This window comes from Seriola lalandi, unplaced genomic scaffold (genome assembly GCF_002814215.2).
Source record: "Seriola lalandi dorsalis isolate HSWRI2012SDOR001 ecotype SW California unplaced genomic scaffold, Sedor1 jcf7180002054829, whole genome shotgun sequence".
Classification (NCBI taxonomy): Eukaryota; Metazoa; Chordata; class Actinopteri; order Carangiformes; family Carangidae; genus Seriola; species Seriola lalandi.
This window is the reverse complement of record NW_019525382.1, coordinates 1,173,612-1,191,515: the sequence shown is the minus strand read 5'-3', so window position 1 is coordinate 1,191,515 and position 17,904 is coordinate 1,173,612. Positions and strand designations below refer to the sequence as shown.

At 38.4% G+C, this 17,904-nt stretch overlaps 1 protein-coding gene across 2 annotated transcripts; it reads right to left on the bottom strand.

The window, feature by feature from the left end:
- Positions 1 to 680: 680 nt before the first annotated feature.
- il12rb1 (interleukin 12 receptor subunit beta 1) lies at positions 681 to 13,840 on the bottom strand. 2 transcript variants are annotated; one of them, XM_023426513.2, is made up of 17 exons: positions 13,662 to 13,840; positions 12,882 to 13,005; positions 11,590 to 11,655; positions 10,632 to 10,783; positions 10,266 to 10,423; positions 10,150 to 10,171; positions 9,874 to 9,930; positions 9,038 to 9,160; positions 8,164 to 8,240; positions 4,755 to 4,983; positions 4,560 to 4,667; positions 4,073 to 4,171; positions 3,338 to 3,493; positions 2,955 to 3,110; positions 2,757 to 2,826; positions 2,067 to 2,142; positions 681 to 1,336 (listed from the first exon to the last, which is right to left on the bottom strand). In XM_023426513.2, the coding sequence occupies exons 1-17, from the start codon at positions 13,732 to 13,734 to the stop codon at positions 1,019 to 1,021; spliced, it is 2,064 nt and encodes a 687-aa protein (XP_023282281.2). In that variant the 5' UTR covers positions 13,735 to 13,840; the 3' UTR covers positions 681 to 1,018. The 2 variants fall into 2 exon arrangements, with proteins under 2 accessions (XP_023282281.2, XP_023282280.2); XM_023426512.2 differs by having other exon boundaries at positions 4,524 to 4,667; positions 13,662 to 13,839.
- Positions 13,841 to 17,904: the final 4,064 nt, after the last annotated feature.

The following is a 17,904-nucleotide window of genomic DNA, read 5'->3' as shown; positions in this document are numbered from 1 at the left end:
CTACATGACTGTTAGGGAGTTAAAAGTTGAGGTCCAAAACTAGTTTTGATCTTTTGCAGTTGTAAAATAAATGTAATAATTGGCCAGAAGGTGGGGTTAAAAAAAAAATAAATGGCAAATTATGGAAACTGCTATGCTGCTTATATAAATTATGCTCCTAAATAATTTGTCAAAGATATTCCCTCTTTCTAACGTAAAAAATACAGTCGAATCTATATACTTCCAGTTATTACATGAGAAATTAATGGTTTTTAATTGTTCATGTTTTATTTGTTATTAAATTTTAATTGTTATTAATTAATTGTTATTAAAGTTTCCTAACATGCAAAATAGCACTTAGGTACAGCTTAGGCATTCATTTTGCTTGTATTTGGACATAGAATTTTTGACCCATTGATGGGGCTAAAAGAAAAGTCAGAGGATCAACAAACATGAATGTGTATACCAAACTTCCTGGCACCGTCGTCAAGATATTTTCCTCTGAACCACATGTCAACCTTGTGTTGACGCAAGAGGAAAAGTCAGGGCATCACCAAAGTCAGTATGGTTCACCCTCTGGGGATCATGAAAGTCAGTACAAAGTGGTGAACTGACTGACACTGCCGTCCTAAAGCAGGCCTCTAGAACAAAATCGGTCATCACAATTTGATGGTGTGGAAAAACTTAAAAATATCAAAAACTGCACGTCTGAAAAAAGATTTACTATCCACAGTTTACAAAAAAGTTATATCAACAACATGCACTGACAAAGCCTGTGACTGGATTACCCTCCTTCTTTCATATACTGGCTTTTGTATGTGAAATGTCACTGGCATAAATTAAAAAATACACTCATGTCAAACTGGGGAAAACAATGCATTTTTCGGGATGCTTAACGGGATGCTTTTGCAGAAATATTATTGTTCAAAAATATAAAACTCTTGACACAAGAAAGTACTAACCCATATGAACGCATATATCAACCCTTTGTGTGTGCGCAACGATGCAGTAAATATCCACACTTACATTCATTTCAAGGCTAATCTGCCTTCACATCAAAGACCAAACCATTCCTGTATACCAACATAGCAATCTCATTGTCCTCTTGTTCAAGATCTGTTATTTCTCCTTCTCTGGAGCTTCTCAGTGCCTGATCTGTAGAGCCGGGGCTCTCATCACTGGTTCCTCCTGACATCCTCGAAACACCCCTCTCATTCTCCATGTGCTTGTCACTCCCATCATCCCACTCTCCTCGGAGTGTGGTGGTCTCCCCTGCATCCTCAGGGACAGACTTCACCTTTGGATGCAGCTGGAGCAGCGTTAGATCATTCACCTCCTCTTTCCCCTCTAGTAATTCCTGTAGTAGGTCGCATTGACACATGACAGCAAGATTCAAGTTTCGGTATTCAAAAAGGAAAACAAACTGCACTGTTCTATGAAACTCTTAGCTTGCTTTTCTCTATATAATAAAAATAATCAAATTTTGCTCTCCTGCCGAGAAATATAGGAGATCGTTATCACTTTCATGTCTCTACAGTTACTCAAAGCACAGCAAAAGCATTATGAAGGCAGGAAAATTACTTTCTTAAATATAAAAATAAAAAGTATAAGTTCACTCTTCTCACCAAAAAGTGAATACAAGGGTCCAAAACTGGAACCTTTTACGGTAGTTTGATTACAGAAGTTGTAATCGTCTTTAAAAAAACTTGTACTGCTAACATGTCAACATTACAGAACTGAGAAAGACTTTTTGTCCTGTCACTCATGAGGTTTTAGAGTGATGTAGAGTGTTTCATTGGCCATGTAACTACAGAAGAAGTGGAGTTACATGGTTTTCAATGAGGCAAGTTATTTTTATCACAAAAACAGTTGACACTTCCTTTAAATATATATAGACTGCACTGATTTACTTAACTCTGTGTTTACTATGTCTGAGGAAATGAGTTCTGCTGTTTGGTCAAATTACAGCGTATAAATGACTAAAGGTGCAGCTGTCAGGGTTTCATAAAGAGTAAAAACTTCCCACATGATAAAAAGTTTCGGAGGTAAAGGTTCCAGGTAAAGAGCAATCTGTTTGTGAGATTTACCTGATTCTCCGGCTGAAAGAGGTTGAAATCTGGAATAACGGGTTTCGGCACAGGAGGAAAGATCTTGTTTTTGATTCTAAATATTAGAACAGAGTAGAAAGTGACTGAAACTTAAAGATCCACCCAGGATGAATAGCTGATTTAAATATTGCAGATCAAACAACCGTTTAGATAACACAAATTCCTTAAAGCGGCAATGTACGGCCCTTTCAATTGTAAAACTGAGCAGATGCTGAATATGAGCAACACTGCAAACTGCACTTATGTTCACCAAGATTGTTTCATTTTTCTAGATAACAAAAACTTAAGCCATCAGTGTGTTATGAACAATTGCAACTTTGAAAAGTTGAATTCATGACATTTTGTTACTATAGCTTCTTTACCTGGTCTGGTACGACCGCTAGCTTGTGGTTGTTGATGTTAGCTAATGTTAACGCAAAATTTAAATATATCATGAGGTGAGTTTGGTCTGTTTGTGCCACTGTTACTGTAGCATTTGAACAGTTTCATCACAAAAGTAAAACAAACAAAATGACGTAAGAGCATCTTGGAACATCAAAGAAAATTTGGCGGGATATTATCCTGTAATTGTGGCTATAGCTAATGTTTATAAAACGTTTATTAATGTTCTGACTTTAAACAAAGACATCTTAACCACAGAGTGCAACAAGATAATGGGAGGTCACGTACCTCTTCAAGATAACAGTGCACATTGTTGTGCCTAAAAAGAATGCAATCAGCAGGCCAAAACTCAGCCACACTAATTTTGGGGGAGAAAAGAAAGATAGGGGAAAGGAGTTAGCGCCAACACATGGGACATCTGCTCCACTGACATTTCACTTGTTGAAAACAAGTTAACATTAGAGTTGATTTTGGATAGTCTGATACCATTCATTTTCTTCTCTGGCTGTATGCTGATATTTATTATGGCTTTAGGGCCTTCTCCCGCTCGTGTCACTGCGGCCAGGCTGATGTTGTATTTTGCTCCCGGTTCCAAGTTTTCCAGGCAGTATTCGGTCAGTGAGGCTGATATATTCCGGCACCCTGATGAAATGAGACATGTTGTCACAGTAAAATTCATGTAGCAGTGTTATTAGCAAGTTTTATTTTCACAAATAGCGAAAGTTTGTCCTTCAAAAGTTAAGTATCAAAAGTTGTTGAACTATTGCACATTTGTAATCAAACAAATAACTGCACATGAGGAAATATGTTTTTGTCCCGCCAGCTCTGCAAACCGTTTCAGATGAAAAAAAAAGAAGTGGCTTTCACACCTTCCTGCCCTTCTTGTGAGCTGACTTTCACGCTGCACAGGCTGTAGTGCGTGAGAAAACCTTGCTGGTGCTCAGAGGCAGTTGCTTTCCAGGACAGGAGAGCAGAATTGTGTGCGTCATTAATAGCAGCAAAGACCTGTGGTTCTCTGTGTGGTGCTGACGAGGAAAAGAAAAAAAAGGGTAAAAACAATTATTTTTTTCTCCTTCTACAGAATGTGGAGGCAAACATTGCTGTGCTGTAAGACTATGATGCACTAGTTCGCCCTGGATCTGTGTCAGCACCTCAGCACTCATATGGCAAAATATGAAAGAGACAAATTAAATTCTTAGTTAGAGTCATGACAACTATCTACACATAGAGTAATGTCCCCAGTCATTTCCATCCAGTGACAAGATTATTATTTTCACTCATTTCAACAAATGCCATGTTAACATTTAACTGCCAAAGCTCTCCAGCGGGTGTAATTATAATTCTTGTCCAGAGGGAGAAAATTAGGATTTCTTACCCTTTTGAAAGGCACTGTCAAAAAATGTCATCCAGTAAAGTGGAATGTCTGATCATAAAACACTTGAACGTAATTTATATCATGCAGACCCTAGCCAACCCCAATGTGAATGATATATGTGGATGTGATACATATAACACTGGCTTAAGGTGAGTGTCCGATAAATATGCTGACCGCGGACATCTCAGTGCACACAGTATGTAGAGAAAACGACTTTAAAGACACTTACCACCCTCTTTTTTGTAAAAGAGGCACATTTTAACTGTCCGTGGCTTCTCATTGTCACATGTGTGTTCAAAGTGAAGGTAGCGAACATAGTCCTGCATTCCTGTAAAAGACACAGAAGGTGTGTGAAACTTCTTTACAGTACAGAAGATATTTCCACGGCAAGTGTAGCACAAAATTGTATTAACAAGATAAAAGTTATTGTGGTTTTCTACCAAACGCAGTGGAAATTCCACTGCGTTTGTTTTTTTGGGTTTTTTTGCTATGTGACCTATTTTACTATCCTTTAAACTGTCAATGTCAATGAATTTGGTGCCAGGTTAGGCAAAAAATAAGAAGTGGTGGATAATTGAGAGAATTATTATTTTTTTTTTTTACTTTTGTCTTTTTCATTGTGTTTGCCCTCTGTAGAGCAAAGAAGTTGTGTGGGTAAAACATCTTTAAATACAACTTACTCTTTTTTACTCGCTCCCTTTCTTTTTTTTTCTTACTTGCTAAGGTTATAACATTTTGTGGTCTTGAATCTTGATCTCGAAGCTCATACCACTGCTTGCAAGTTTTCTTTTTTAATTTTTCATCCAATGTCATGTTGTCACAAGCTACCAGGGAGAAAAGAAAGAACAGCCTTTAATGTCTGCTGAATGATAAATATACATGATACGTGATACACACTCAAACACGCCTACGTTTTAAATCTGCTGCAGGTACGGCTGGTACTTCTATGAGTGCTGAAGGAGAATACCCCGCTATGTTTCTGGCAGTAAGTGAGATGTTGACAGCAGAGTATGACACATAAATAACAGTGTTGTTGTGATGTCTGCCTCTCTTTGTCCTCTTACAAGGACATCCATGAGAAGACTGTGTGTCCTCCAGCAGGTAGGTCACTCCTCCGACTGCTGCTGCATGTGGCATTGGCTGAAGATGATACAAACAAATCTCAGTTCAGACAAACACAGGAAATGGCACCAAGTGAATAGGGCAATGGTTAATGGCTAATTGAATATCAGTGGTCAGTGGTGAGATTCTTAAAGGTTTTGTTTAAGTCTGCTTAGTTACATGCTGCTGCCAGTGCAGTCATTTCTCACCAGTTGTCTCAAACTCCAGCTGTAGTTATTGGTGGTTGTCTTGTTTAAAGACAGATTTCAGCCGTCTGACAAAGCAGAGAGCCTACCTGATTTTCCCTTATCGTTGTTACTGTTAGCTACAAAAGTAGTAGCAGTAGTCTTAGTACAAGTAGTAGTTGTAGTAGCACTGTAGTAGATGGAGTAGAAGTAGAATTAATCATTTCTGCCATAATAAACCAATACGTACTAGTAAAGTGTTTGGGAATATTCTCTGGTTGCACCAACTCAAATGAGAGAATTTCCTGCTTTTCTTCATCATGTATGATTATAAACTAAATATATTTGGTTATTTGGACTTTATGTCCAACAAAACAAGACATTCAAAGAAATCATGTTTGGTTTGCTGCAAAGTTGTGATGGGCATTTAATTTACAATTCTTTGATTTTTAATAGACTAAACAATCAATCGATTAGTCAAGAAAATAACTGACAGATGAATCAATAATGAAAATAATCGTTGCAGCCATATAAAGTAGTTCCTTGATGTAACTGTTAAAAGAAAAAATGCTGAAAACAGTAAAAGAGTCAAACCTTGGGTCTTTATTACGCCAGGATTTAATCTGTGACTGACTGACTGACTGACTGACTGACTGAATGACTGACTGACTGAATGACTGACTGACTGAATGAATGACTGACTGACTGACTGACTGACTCACTGAATGACTGACTGAATGACTGACTGACTGACTGACTGACTGAATGACTGAATGACTGACTGACTGAATGAATGACTGACTGACTGACTGACTGACTGACTGACTGACTGAATGACTGAATGACTGACTGACTGACTGAATGACTGACTGAATGACTGACTGACTGAATGACTGACTGAATGACTGACTGAATGATAGAGTTTTCAAAAATACCCAGTGACAAATCTAGCAACCTCTTGGATGAACCATGGCTACTTAGAAGACAGTTATCAGTAATGACCTCTCTCATGTCTACTCTGTTCAGTGAGCGGCAGAGATGTGGAGCAGCAGTTTATTACCCAAAAAGACACTGTGCGCTGTGTGAGAGACTAAATAACAACATAAACTGAAAAACATGTAAATAAGAGCAGCTTTATTGGGAATTTGACTGTTTTAAGATATTGTGTATGTGAGCACAGAGAACAGGAGAAAAGCAAACAGATGAAGGGCTGAAACCAGCTGACACTAGGAAAACTGCAAATACTATGCAATGTTGCTGGTTGTTTACATCTGTTCCACAACAGTATTCAACTATGTTCTCAATTTCAATGTCAAATTTTCTCATTGACCATAGGTGGTCCAGGCATATACTAGGTTTTGACCTTGTTTTTTTTTTTGTTTTGTTTTTTTAACCTTTCAAAAGTAAAGTCCTGCGTCTGCTGAACAAAAGCAACGAATTCAAAAGTCAAGGAAACCTGATTCCTAAAGAATACTGTATGGATATAATAGTAATACAAAGTGGATATTAATTGTCATTTTCTGATATACTAATCAGTAATTTGTATTGCTGAATAATCAACTCAAAAAGTTCTTTGCAGTAGGATGAAAAGTACTTAATGGAATATTTATTTGGAATATTTCAGCAGGATTATTATGAAGTACTGACCTCCCGGACCAAACTTGGTGGGGCGTAGGGACAGATATACAGCAGTACAGCAACCAAATAATACAGTACAAAATAATAGTGATTAAATTTTTTTTAAATTATTATTATAAAAATAAGACTATAATCAACTTTATTGAGCCCCCAGGGGAAAATATTACTAATGTGGTTTATAAAAAGTCTTATTGTCATCTACTGTAATCAATGCCTATTTTTAATTCAATTTTGATAATTAATAATCTAATTGTACACGTGGCCTGAGAAAATCCTGTCTATTATTCTTTTTGTTTCTTTGTTTGCAATTAAAGAAAGAAATTTAGAACATCTTTTATACAATGTTATCAATAACTGAAATGCAATTAATTAAAACCCATTGTATCGTGCTGGAAGTTTACAAGCTCCTATAGTGTTAGTGTTTTACACCTGGCATATATATCTACCATACCTAGAGTTTATTCAACACAGACGGGAGGAAGCAACATACTGTAATGTTAAATGGAGACTGATCCAGGTTTACTGCCTAATTGTTTACGTTTCACTGAAAGCCGTTGATTGTGAGTGACCCTTTCATATTTACTTCTTGCTCAGGGTTTCATGAAGTAACTTGCCTCTAACGTAATTTAACTCGGTTGTTAGTATTACCTTTAATTGGATGTGTAAAGTTGGGTGGTAATCACGCAGATGCTGCATCAAGTTTGATGTGTTAGACCCTTCAGCGGAGACTTTTTTCCGGCAGGTTTTGCTGACAGGTGAGTCGTCGTCTTGAGGAACTCCCTAGTAGTTCGTGGTGTTAGCGCAGTTATCGTGGCCTCCATGCTTACCTCTTCATTCTGCTGATAAACGCGTCACTTAAAGCTGGTGCACCACTGGCGTAAATGTTCCGTGCAGGTTGCGCCTAAATTAATTTACAGTCATAATGTCCCTCTTTCGAGTGAGAACAGACATCCACCCCTGTAGCTGAGCCTTTACCATTACGTAACCGTGACGTTTTAAAGCGCACTTAAAAGTAAAATCGCTGCATCCCTAATGGGGCGTGGGCCAGGGAAGAACCAATACATTTTTCTCCCTGATGTATATTGTTTGACATTGGCCTTGCTCTCTAAGTGCGGTTTTATATTTGTCTATTTTCTATATTGTTAATATATATTGTGAACATAGAGAATTGACATCTGCAAATGATAGAGACTGAAATAAAAATACTTTCCAGGTGCTTTTTTGGACATTTTACACATCAAGTCATCAATTCATTTGTAATTTTCTGACGCTTGATTTTCTGACAATACACTATTCTCCAATCCATCTCCTGTTTGGGACAAATTTGTCCTTCAAATTTCTGTACACCAATTTTGAAATGTATGGACATGTGGATGTTTTTCCTTCACTGGTTTACCTTCCAAGTTAGTGTCACCTCTCGAGAGCCATTTACAACCTTTGTTTTGATGTTAACTTCAGGTTCATGTTCCAGCTCTGCAGTAACAAACAAAATATTAGTGAACAGACTATTTCATTCTTAGAGAAATTTTGCAATGAGTTTGAGGCATCTTTGTCTCACTTTTACAACTGAAAATGTGTTTCAAACTTTTCAGTAAAGCTGCATCTGTTCATAGTTTGCCATCTCCAGAGGAAAGAGGCAAGTGTATAGATTTTGAGGAATTAAAAAATGTAAATTACTGTATGGTGTTGGGGTGGGAGTGATGGGAACACGTATTCATATATACTGTTGCCCATAAAGTTGGAATAATTTTGTTTTCAGACACAATCCTCTGTTTATTTCTATGTAAAGGCATCAGTAATCACTTTTGACCAGGTGCAATGATTACATTATGTGTCCCAATTACCCAGGTGAAATGAAATAAATCACATTGTCACAATCATTTCATGGAAAAAGAACAAAAATATTTTATTCCAACTTCATGAGCAACAGTGTTTATGGTATCCATTGTGACCATAGTCATACCTGAAGCCACTGTTTAGATAGGAGAGAACCTAAGGTTATAGATATGAATCATGGGTGGATGGGTCATGGGTGGGGATTTGACGCGCCTCACTGTTAAAGTGTCCCTTTGTGATTCATATATACTTTCCTATTACGTCTACAGCAGCTTTATGATGATTATACATTCATTTTCTTGTATTGAATGATGTGAATCATCAGACACAAATCATTTCAAACCAGAATAATGGTTTCAAAGTCCGAAGTGCTTTCCAATAAACCGTAAAAGTTATGATCCATGCATTAATTTAAATAGATAACATGAGTTCACCTGCAGGAACCATCAGAACTGGAGACCATTTGCTCCACAGTGGGTTTCGGGCCTGAGTGGACTGATGTCTGATCTGAAACTGGTAAGCTGAATGCTTCAAGAGGTTCACAACAATGACCTTGTCTGTAAAGATTAAAAGGGAAACAGACATTTTGTTCACTAGACATTATAAACTTTGGTAGCATATTTTTCCTGTAACACATTGCATTTTCAACAAGTCAAGTCAGGTCGAGTCAATTTTTAATTATATAGCACCAAATTACAATAGAAGTTATGTGAAGGTACTTTTCAAATAGAGCAGGTATAGTCCATACTCTTTAAAACTGATTACAGAGACCCAACAATTCCCACCATCAGAAAGCACTTGGCGACAGTGGCAAGGAAGAATGTCCTTTTAAGAGGCAGTCCTCATACCTAGATGACGAAACTGGTTGCTTGTCAATGTTTTCAGCAAAATTTGTGGTGCAAAAAAGACATGAAGCTAACGTTCTGATCTGCCACCTCTATGATTAAGTGGCAGGCAGTAAAGCATTACTCACAGTAATGTGTTACAGTAATATGATTACCTTTTCCAGTAGTGTAAGGGATTTGAATTTCATATTTAGTAATTACAGTACAGTTATTAATACCAATAATGCTCAGTAACTTTAATATTTGGGGTTTGCCTTGTTGGCAGTCATACTGGGAGTTAGATGGAGGGTTGATATCAGTTTGATCTCTGTGGTCAATGGGCTGACTGGTCTAGAATATGGTTGAGGTGAGGGATAGATGGGAGCCTTATTTAAATTTTGTGCATTCTTGGATAGCTTACAAATGTTAGCCACATGGATACGTACATTCAAGAGTCACCCCTTTTTGTGAAGTCGGGACCTGTGGAGAACTTTGTGCAGTCACTGAGGAAAGGAGAAATAAAAGAGTTTAGCTAACAGTTAGTGGGCTAAAACAAACAAAACCAGCAGCATGGTCCTTCAGTGTTATTCAGAAGTAAATCCACAAGAAGCACAGAAAGAAATATATCACCCACAGAAACATGAAACAATGCAGAACTGTTCATTTCAGAACTGTTCATTTGAAAGACTGTGACTATAAAGATATAAGACACGAACACTTACTCATCGTGGTGTATGTTGATATCTGTAACAGCAATGTACACATAAGGTTAAAATGGTTATTTAGGGTGAAGTGTAAATTTGCTTCAGATACAATAGATTTGGTAACAAAACCCTACTTTTTCCCATGATTCTGTGGGGTGTCCATCTCGTCGAAACCTGACCTCAGCTGAAGCTTGATGGTTCTCTGCAGCCTTCCAGATTAAGCTGATGTTGTTTCTTAAGCTATTATTTTTTACCCAGGACACTGAAATTATTTGTGGTGTTTCAAACTTGACTGTTGAGGAGAAGTAAAAACTTGTGTTTAATATTGTTGTTATTATTATTGTTATTATTTTAATATTTACTTGATATACATTTGAAGTGTATCTTGATTAAAATGAAAACCTTGACGTCAGTGTGTTCTCAGTTAGTCTTTACTTCAAAAAGGACACTGTGTTTTAATCTCCCATATTGTAGGTTGAAATCAGAGAAGTATCCATTACCTGTATCCCCGAGTACAACAGACTTCCTGGGTGACTTGCAGCTGAAGTTTCCTACATGAGCTTCCACCCAAATGTCAACAGATTGATGTCGGATCAGCAGTTCCTCAGCGATCTCAATGTAGGTTTCCTTTATTTTGACAAATTTCTTTTCACTGCAGGTAAATATGTTGAGGTATGAATGTATTGAAAGTGGTAGAACTTGAAGCACCTCACAAGACATCACAAGACATTAAGAAATCCAAGTTTCCCCATTTCCATTAAGTTGCCTTAAGATTTTTTTTAAAGGGATAGTTCAACATTTTGGGAAATATGCATATTCACTCTCTTCCCAATAGTAAGGGGTTGGGGCCTGCTTGAACAAAACGGCATGAAGTATGTGTGAATGTCGAATCGTCAGTTTTGGGATTTAGCAATGGTGGGACACAGCCTCTCCTAATCCAACGTCAGAAAGGTATGGAGGGCCAATACTATGTTCCTGTTACAGCTTCAGGACCACGATTCAATGACCACATTTCTCCGATGCTCGTGTTATGTAACTGTGCCACCTAGCAAATTGGTTAGGATTAGAGATAGGATTAATAGTCTAATAGGTCTATTAGGATCAACACAGAGCCTACATCGTAGTCTACAAAAGTGGCCTACATCATTGTGAGCATTTACTCATTTGTGCTGGGGTGTGTGCCTTACTCTGCAATTACAAATTACAAATTGCTAGTTGGACAATGTAGTTGGGGTTTCTATTCCACTGTGTTGAGTTTCTTCCTGTACATCAAAAATAGTGAATGAAACTGAAACCTGTGTTGCGTGTGCATGGCAGCAGCCTTAGCTATCTTGCTGTGGAGAAGCATGCATGTGTGTTCACACCAGCTGCATGTCTGCTGCGTTGTTGCTACTGCAGCTGTCTGTTTTTGTTGAGAGACGCGCTCATCACGCCTTGAGGCAGTGTGTCCACTCATACCTGTAAACAAGATGTTCTGCAGCCGCGATGCACTTGCCATGCATCCAACACACTGGATGGCTTCGCCTGTTAATGTTGAACAACCGGTAATTTTACTGCAAAGCATAAAGGCGTTTACGATCATTGAGTTGAAACGATTGAGGCAGAAGGAGGGTGAGTTTTCTCTGCTTGACCATCCACTGAGAAACATGTATCAGACAGTCGACCCATCACAGTTGCTGCTGTCTACGCCACCGTGAAGTGTATTTACGTTCCTGGGGAGGTGCAAGTAAGGCTAGCATAGGCTATGGCGTAGGGTATCCCGATATGCCGTACCTACGCCATACTAATGCTTTACCTAAATGCAGAAGTATAAATTGGCTTTTAAGTCTAGCCACTGACAAAATAATTGAAATTGTTGCCTAAGGCCTTAGGCTACATGGGTAATGACTCCCCTTTTTTGTGTTGAAAAATGAATAAAAATTTACCAAATTCTAATTCCATTTTAGGTGTAGGAGCCGTATATTGGTTCCGATCGTTTGTTTTGTGTTTGATTGGGTTGGTCTTGTTGCCATGGGGATGTGCGGTGTTTGGAGTCACGTGGGCACCGTCGTTGACAGCCGGTAGGGTATATTATAACCTGCCTCACCTGCACTGTGGGAGTGAGGCAAGGCTGGGTAGCCGTAGTTTTTGTTGACCGTTTTATGATCGCTTATGTTCCTTTTGTTTGCTTTGATGCACCGCGCCAAGTGTACACATGTAACAGCATATGGGCGCGTGTGGAGCCGCTGTATCATCCAATTGCAAAATTAAAATCTTCGAAACGTTCTTTGGACTCAGTGTGCTTCCCTGGAACAGCAGCAAGCGTGTCACACAAATACACAGGACCCATTCTGCCTCACAAGCGACTTTTAAGGTACTAGAAAGCCGCAACATTAGGTTTTCTTTTGACTTTGTGGTCAAAAGGAATTATTTATAATATGAAACGGCATTATACCTACATACATAAAGTAGCCAAAGTAGTGCTGAAAAAAGTCAACAGTTTCTTCTTTGTGTGTTACTGTACTGAATTTATACAGTTATTTATAGAGGAAGAGATTCGAGGCACTGGTACACTGAAAAACTGGCAATGACCCCATTAAGACAACCATTTTATTTGCACATTGAGAGGACTGATGGGTGTTTGTTGTGTCTAGAATTTGTTATATCAGTACATGTTCACAAAATACTAAAAAAGCTAAAATCACCATGGACGGTTTATTGGTTGAGTAAATGTTACCATTCTAAAATATTGCAGCTCAAAAAATACTCACCTGAAGTAAAGGTCAAATATCACATCGCTCTCAGTTGTGGTCATGCTCCATTCACACATGTAAACAGATTGCTCAGAATTATTCCTGAAGCACTCAGGACTTGAAGGAGCCTCACATGCTGACCCTTTGGAGAAAAGTAAAATTAGAATCAATATTTTTTAACTTTTTGAAATTAGTTTTAACCTTTATTTTACCGGGTTGCTCCAGAAATAAAGATCTCTTCTTTGAGATCAGCAACAAACCAAATGCAGCAAATCTATAGTGATAGGAAAGGCAGCAGCTGCATTTTAAGTAACATGTTTTATATTGTCAATCCAATTTTTAATTTACCTCTTCTTGTCATTTTCTCATTGTACTGTGAAGCACATTGTAATGAACCATACATCATAACATGCTTTACAATTCTGACAAAGAGATTTGGAGTTCCGTACATCGGTTTCATTACTGCGACTGAACCAAGCTCCAACCTGAAAAAAATACATCCTATTCGTAAAAAGATATCCTACCAATGTGTAATATCAGTTTAGAAAAAATGATAGACACTGGAACTTTTGTAAGGGTGCCCAGGGCAATGCAATACGGATGTCATCTGTTAGTGGAAACCACATGCTGCTGATAAGCTAACCAACATTCTGTGGCTGATGTACTTTTACTGAAGAGGCTTTGTTACTTTCACGCGTCTGATTAGTTTTGTGGATTGTGTATGATAAGATAAGGTTAAAAGTGAACCAAAAGCTACAAAGAGGTCCCTGAAGTAAATGAAAATTTATATTGTTTTACCTTTGCTGACCGTTGTAAGGAATATAAACATAACATATCCATGTAGTGAACTCCAGCATTTCAAAGTTTCCATGAGATCTGGTGGAAAGTCTCAAAAGATGATCGTTCTTCAGTTAGTCCATTTAGTCAACCTGATTTCATGTAACTCAGTTGTCTTTCTCAGAAATGTCACAGCAGTTTCACGTCTCTCATGTTATACAAACAAAACCACAGTCAGGGGCGGGGGAAGGGTGTTCGGTACACTGGTAGACAGACACAACAGCCATTCTGAAACTGTTTGAAGCCATTATGTTGAGTTTTAAAAAAAAAAAAAAAAAAAAAAAAAAATTTCCTCAAGCCAGTCAAAGAAAAATGTGAGGAAACTACACCGATGTCTCTCTCTACCACCAAGTGAGCAGCATGCATATGATCATCATATTGACATATACTTCAGTTTGGCCTTTCCAGTATTTTTATGGCTTGATTCAAAACCACCTGTTTGATCTCTGCACTTGTCAGATCCAGAAGGACTTGAATGCACGACTCGGAGACACCTTTATTTCACCTTTATTTAGGCTTGGCAGACAAAAGCAGGCAGGGACAACCAGGAGGCAAAGTCACGGAGCGCATAGTGGTTGGCAACGGGCCAAACAAAACCAAGCTTACGAAGGCAAAGGAGTGAAAGTGAAGGTGGAAAGCTACAGCTGGGATGGCACAATGGACAAGCTGGTGGAGTGTAGGTGGAAATAGACTGGTGTATATACTGGGATGTAAATAGGGAATGTGGAACAGGTGTGTAGGTTGGTGGGTAGTGACTGGAAGGTGGGAATGGCTGGGTTACTGGTGGGCAGTCACAGTGACACACTAGCATATTGGTTTTCGTCCATTCAAGGGATTTGTCGACAAAGAGAAAACTACGAACATTGCCAGCCTTTTCTCTACACACTTGTTTTGGACAGGTAGCTTTTAACTTAGCTAGTAGAAGTAGCTGAAAGAATTGTATAGCTGCACAGCTGGCTGGTGATTCTCGAATAGTTTTGCAGTATTGTGGACTTTTCAAATTACACGTATGTTAAAATTACGTTTAAATTAAATATTCAGTTGTAAATCTGAGTAATCAGAGGAAGCTCACTCTGTTTTGCAGTAGCAGTGATGGCCCAAATAATTCTTTAGTCCAATTAATTATTATTATTTTTTTAAGTAAAATATCAAGTTATAAAACTTTTCAGAGCAACTCAATGATGGGAAAGACTTTGAAGGAAATAATGGAGGGCTCTCCTGCACTGTTTATTCCTGTATTCCCTCAGGTAATCATCCCATAATCTCGGATTTTGTGTAGCTGTATACATGTTCAGTAACTGCTTTTAATCTGTCACATATTGGGATGTGAAAAAATGTTCAGCTATTTAAAAATGTGATATACCTTTCCAGCTCATGTTGTGGTTTTGGAGACTGTGGAGCTCATTCTCCTGTAACACTTCCTTGTCTTACATCCTCATTTTTCTTTAACCAATTCCCATTTTCAAGTTACAGTTTCATAACAAATTACTTGCAAATACTCTCTCCAGTGTATTCTGTGTCTTCCTTGGGGTCTCCTACCAGTTGGATGTGCCCGGAAAACCTCCAGAGGAAGACGCCAAGGAGGCTCTTGATGAAAAATGTCTCCTTTCGATGTGATGGAGTGGCAGCTCAACTCTGTCTCCCTCCCTGCCCAAACTCTTTACCAGCAATCACATGGTGGAGGAAACTCATTTTTGCTTATAACCTTGATCTCATTGTTTCAGGAACTAGCCTAAACCAAATAGATGTTGAAACATTGTGTTCAGCACAATGGTTGGATAATAGATGTGAAGCATATAAATATACTTTGGATAACATTCACAGCGCAAGTAAAACACATTGCTTATCTATCACTCATACAGGCAATTTACAGTGATAAATTGACCTAATGTGCAAGTCTTCAGACACCCAGAGGAAAACCACACAGATGGAAAGCCATAGAGAGGTGTCTACAAACTCAACACAGGAAGAGGAAGTCAGAAAGAGCTTGCTGCCGGTGACAATACTAACCACTGCATCATCATGCTATCTTCATCAACTAAAATCTTTATTTGATATTAAGTTAAAGGCGGCACTGGGAGAGGAGGGATTTCTCCACATCACTGAGATAGTAGCACACCAGCTGGTCCAAAAGGCACAAGAGTCTTGATCTTACCAAAGAGCTCTGCCATGGAGAAGCCTCCCTCATACAGTGAGACAAGTCTTTTCTTTCTCCTCTGCCGTCATCACCTCCACCAAGATGCTTGTGTTGGGGCGGCAATTCGCCACCAGTGGCCTAAAAGGTTTGAACTTTTTGTCCACACTAAGTTCAACCTGGGCAGCAGAGCTGGAGTCTGCACCCTACGATAGCGGAGCAGGTTCTTCTCCAGAGAATGCAGACCCTGATGAAGACTGTATGCGCGGCAGGCATCTGATGGATAGCCTTATGCTATCTGGCACTTTTTGTTTAGCAGCATATACAACCACATACAATAATTAATTAACTAATCATTTACAACTTTAGTCAAACTTAACAGACAGCAGGATAATGGAACATGTAAGGAATTGCTTGTATTGTTGATCTCACATTGGCAACCCAACCCAGCAGTACACTGCTAAAGAACCTGAAAATAATGGTCTGCCAGTTTGCAGCTATAAGTTGACGTAGGATTGTCCTTAGTTAAAAGATTAAACATTACCTTCTTCTCCACAGACTGGTGAGAGAACACTGGGCAAATTAAATGGTTGTTCCTAAGTCCTCGTTTAAATTAATATATTTAAGGGGAAAGTTGGCAGTTACAACATTGAGACAATATTGATTAAATGTTGGTGTTTAAATGTTGAAACATGAGCTTTACACAGTGTTGATTCAAAGGTTCTTCTTTTGAACAAATAGGCTCAATGTACTGTAGAAATGATGACTTACAGTTCAATTTTTAACTTCAACCTTATGCAAACTTTTCTGACCATAACTGTATGTTGAATTACCAACAATTCGGCACATGACTCATACTTGCTGGTCACACAGCTTCATTTAGTGATGGCACAGACATGTGAATGTGTATAGGGACATCTAGTGGTAAGACTGTAACATTACAAGCAGACAGATTAAGAACTGATTGATTCTGATATTGATATTGAAACTGGAATTGAAATGGAATGGGATAAACAGTTCATCAACATGGTGAAGTAAACTGTAGGCTTTAAGGTGAGCCTCAGCTCAACCTAATATTTTGGGTTGTGAGCCCCACAAACTATTTAACACCCCTATTAGCTTAGAATGGAACAACCCATAGGCTGAGTTCACATGCCAAAATGAGATCTAGAGGCGTTGAAAATTTATCTGGTAACAGATATTTTAATCTTGTCTAAACGTGAAATCTCTAAGATGTTATTGCACAAATGGTATCAAATCCAAGCAGACAGAAACTACAGAGACATAACGGAGATAGAGATGAGTGTATAAAAAAGAATTAGTCATCTAAATGTTAAGTTGTATCTTTTTATCGTGGAATATTAAGGCCACACAGCTCTGGGAACAGACTGGACCAGTGATTATTACTTTATTATTTTCCCTCAGTAGTATTCAAATTCAGAAACTTTTCACTGCATTGAAGAAAGATTGTTTGTCTTTAGCACAAAAGGAGAAGAAATAAAATGTTGGTCTATGTGACCTAAGGCCAACATGTAAATTAAAAACAGAACAGACCCTGCAGGGCTGAAAACCTGCTGTTGATAAAATGATGCATGCTCGTCGACAGGGCAGGACTGGGACAAAAAATCGGCCAGCACAGTTGGAGATGTGAATGGGCTGGTCTTACTTGTGTCATAAGAAAAAAGAACCAATGGGCCGCTGCCCCAGTATTATGGTCTGGTCGTTGATGATCGAGTATGTGTATGTTCGTGTGGAGGGGTGTTTTGTTTGTTTGTTTGTTTGTTTGTTTTTTAAAATAAATATTAAAAATTCAAATCATATCGGCCCCAAGGTGAGTTGGCCCACTGGGAAAATGTCCCGTATACCAGATTACCAGTCCAGCCATACTATTAACCGTCCGATTGGATGGGATGTGCAGTGGTTAGTTTAGGATTCAGTCATGTCATACATATATTTTCAATTTTAATTTTCTGAACTAAATTGAACTAAATTGAATTTATCTTTTTTTTTTGGCACACAGGAAGATGGTGAATGTTTAGAGCTTTAAGCTCTGATGCACTTTATTTGTAG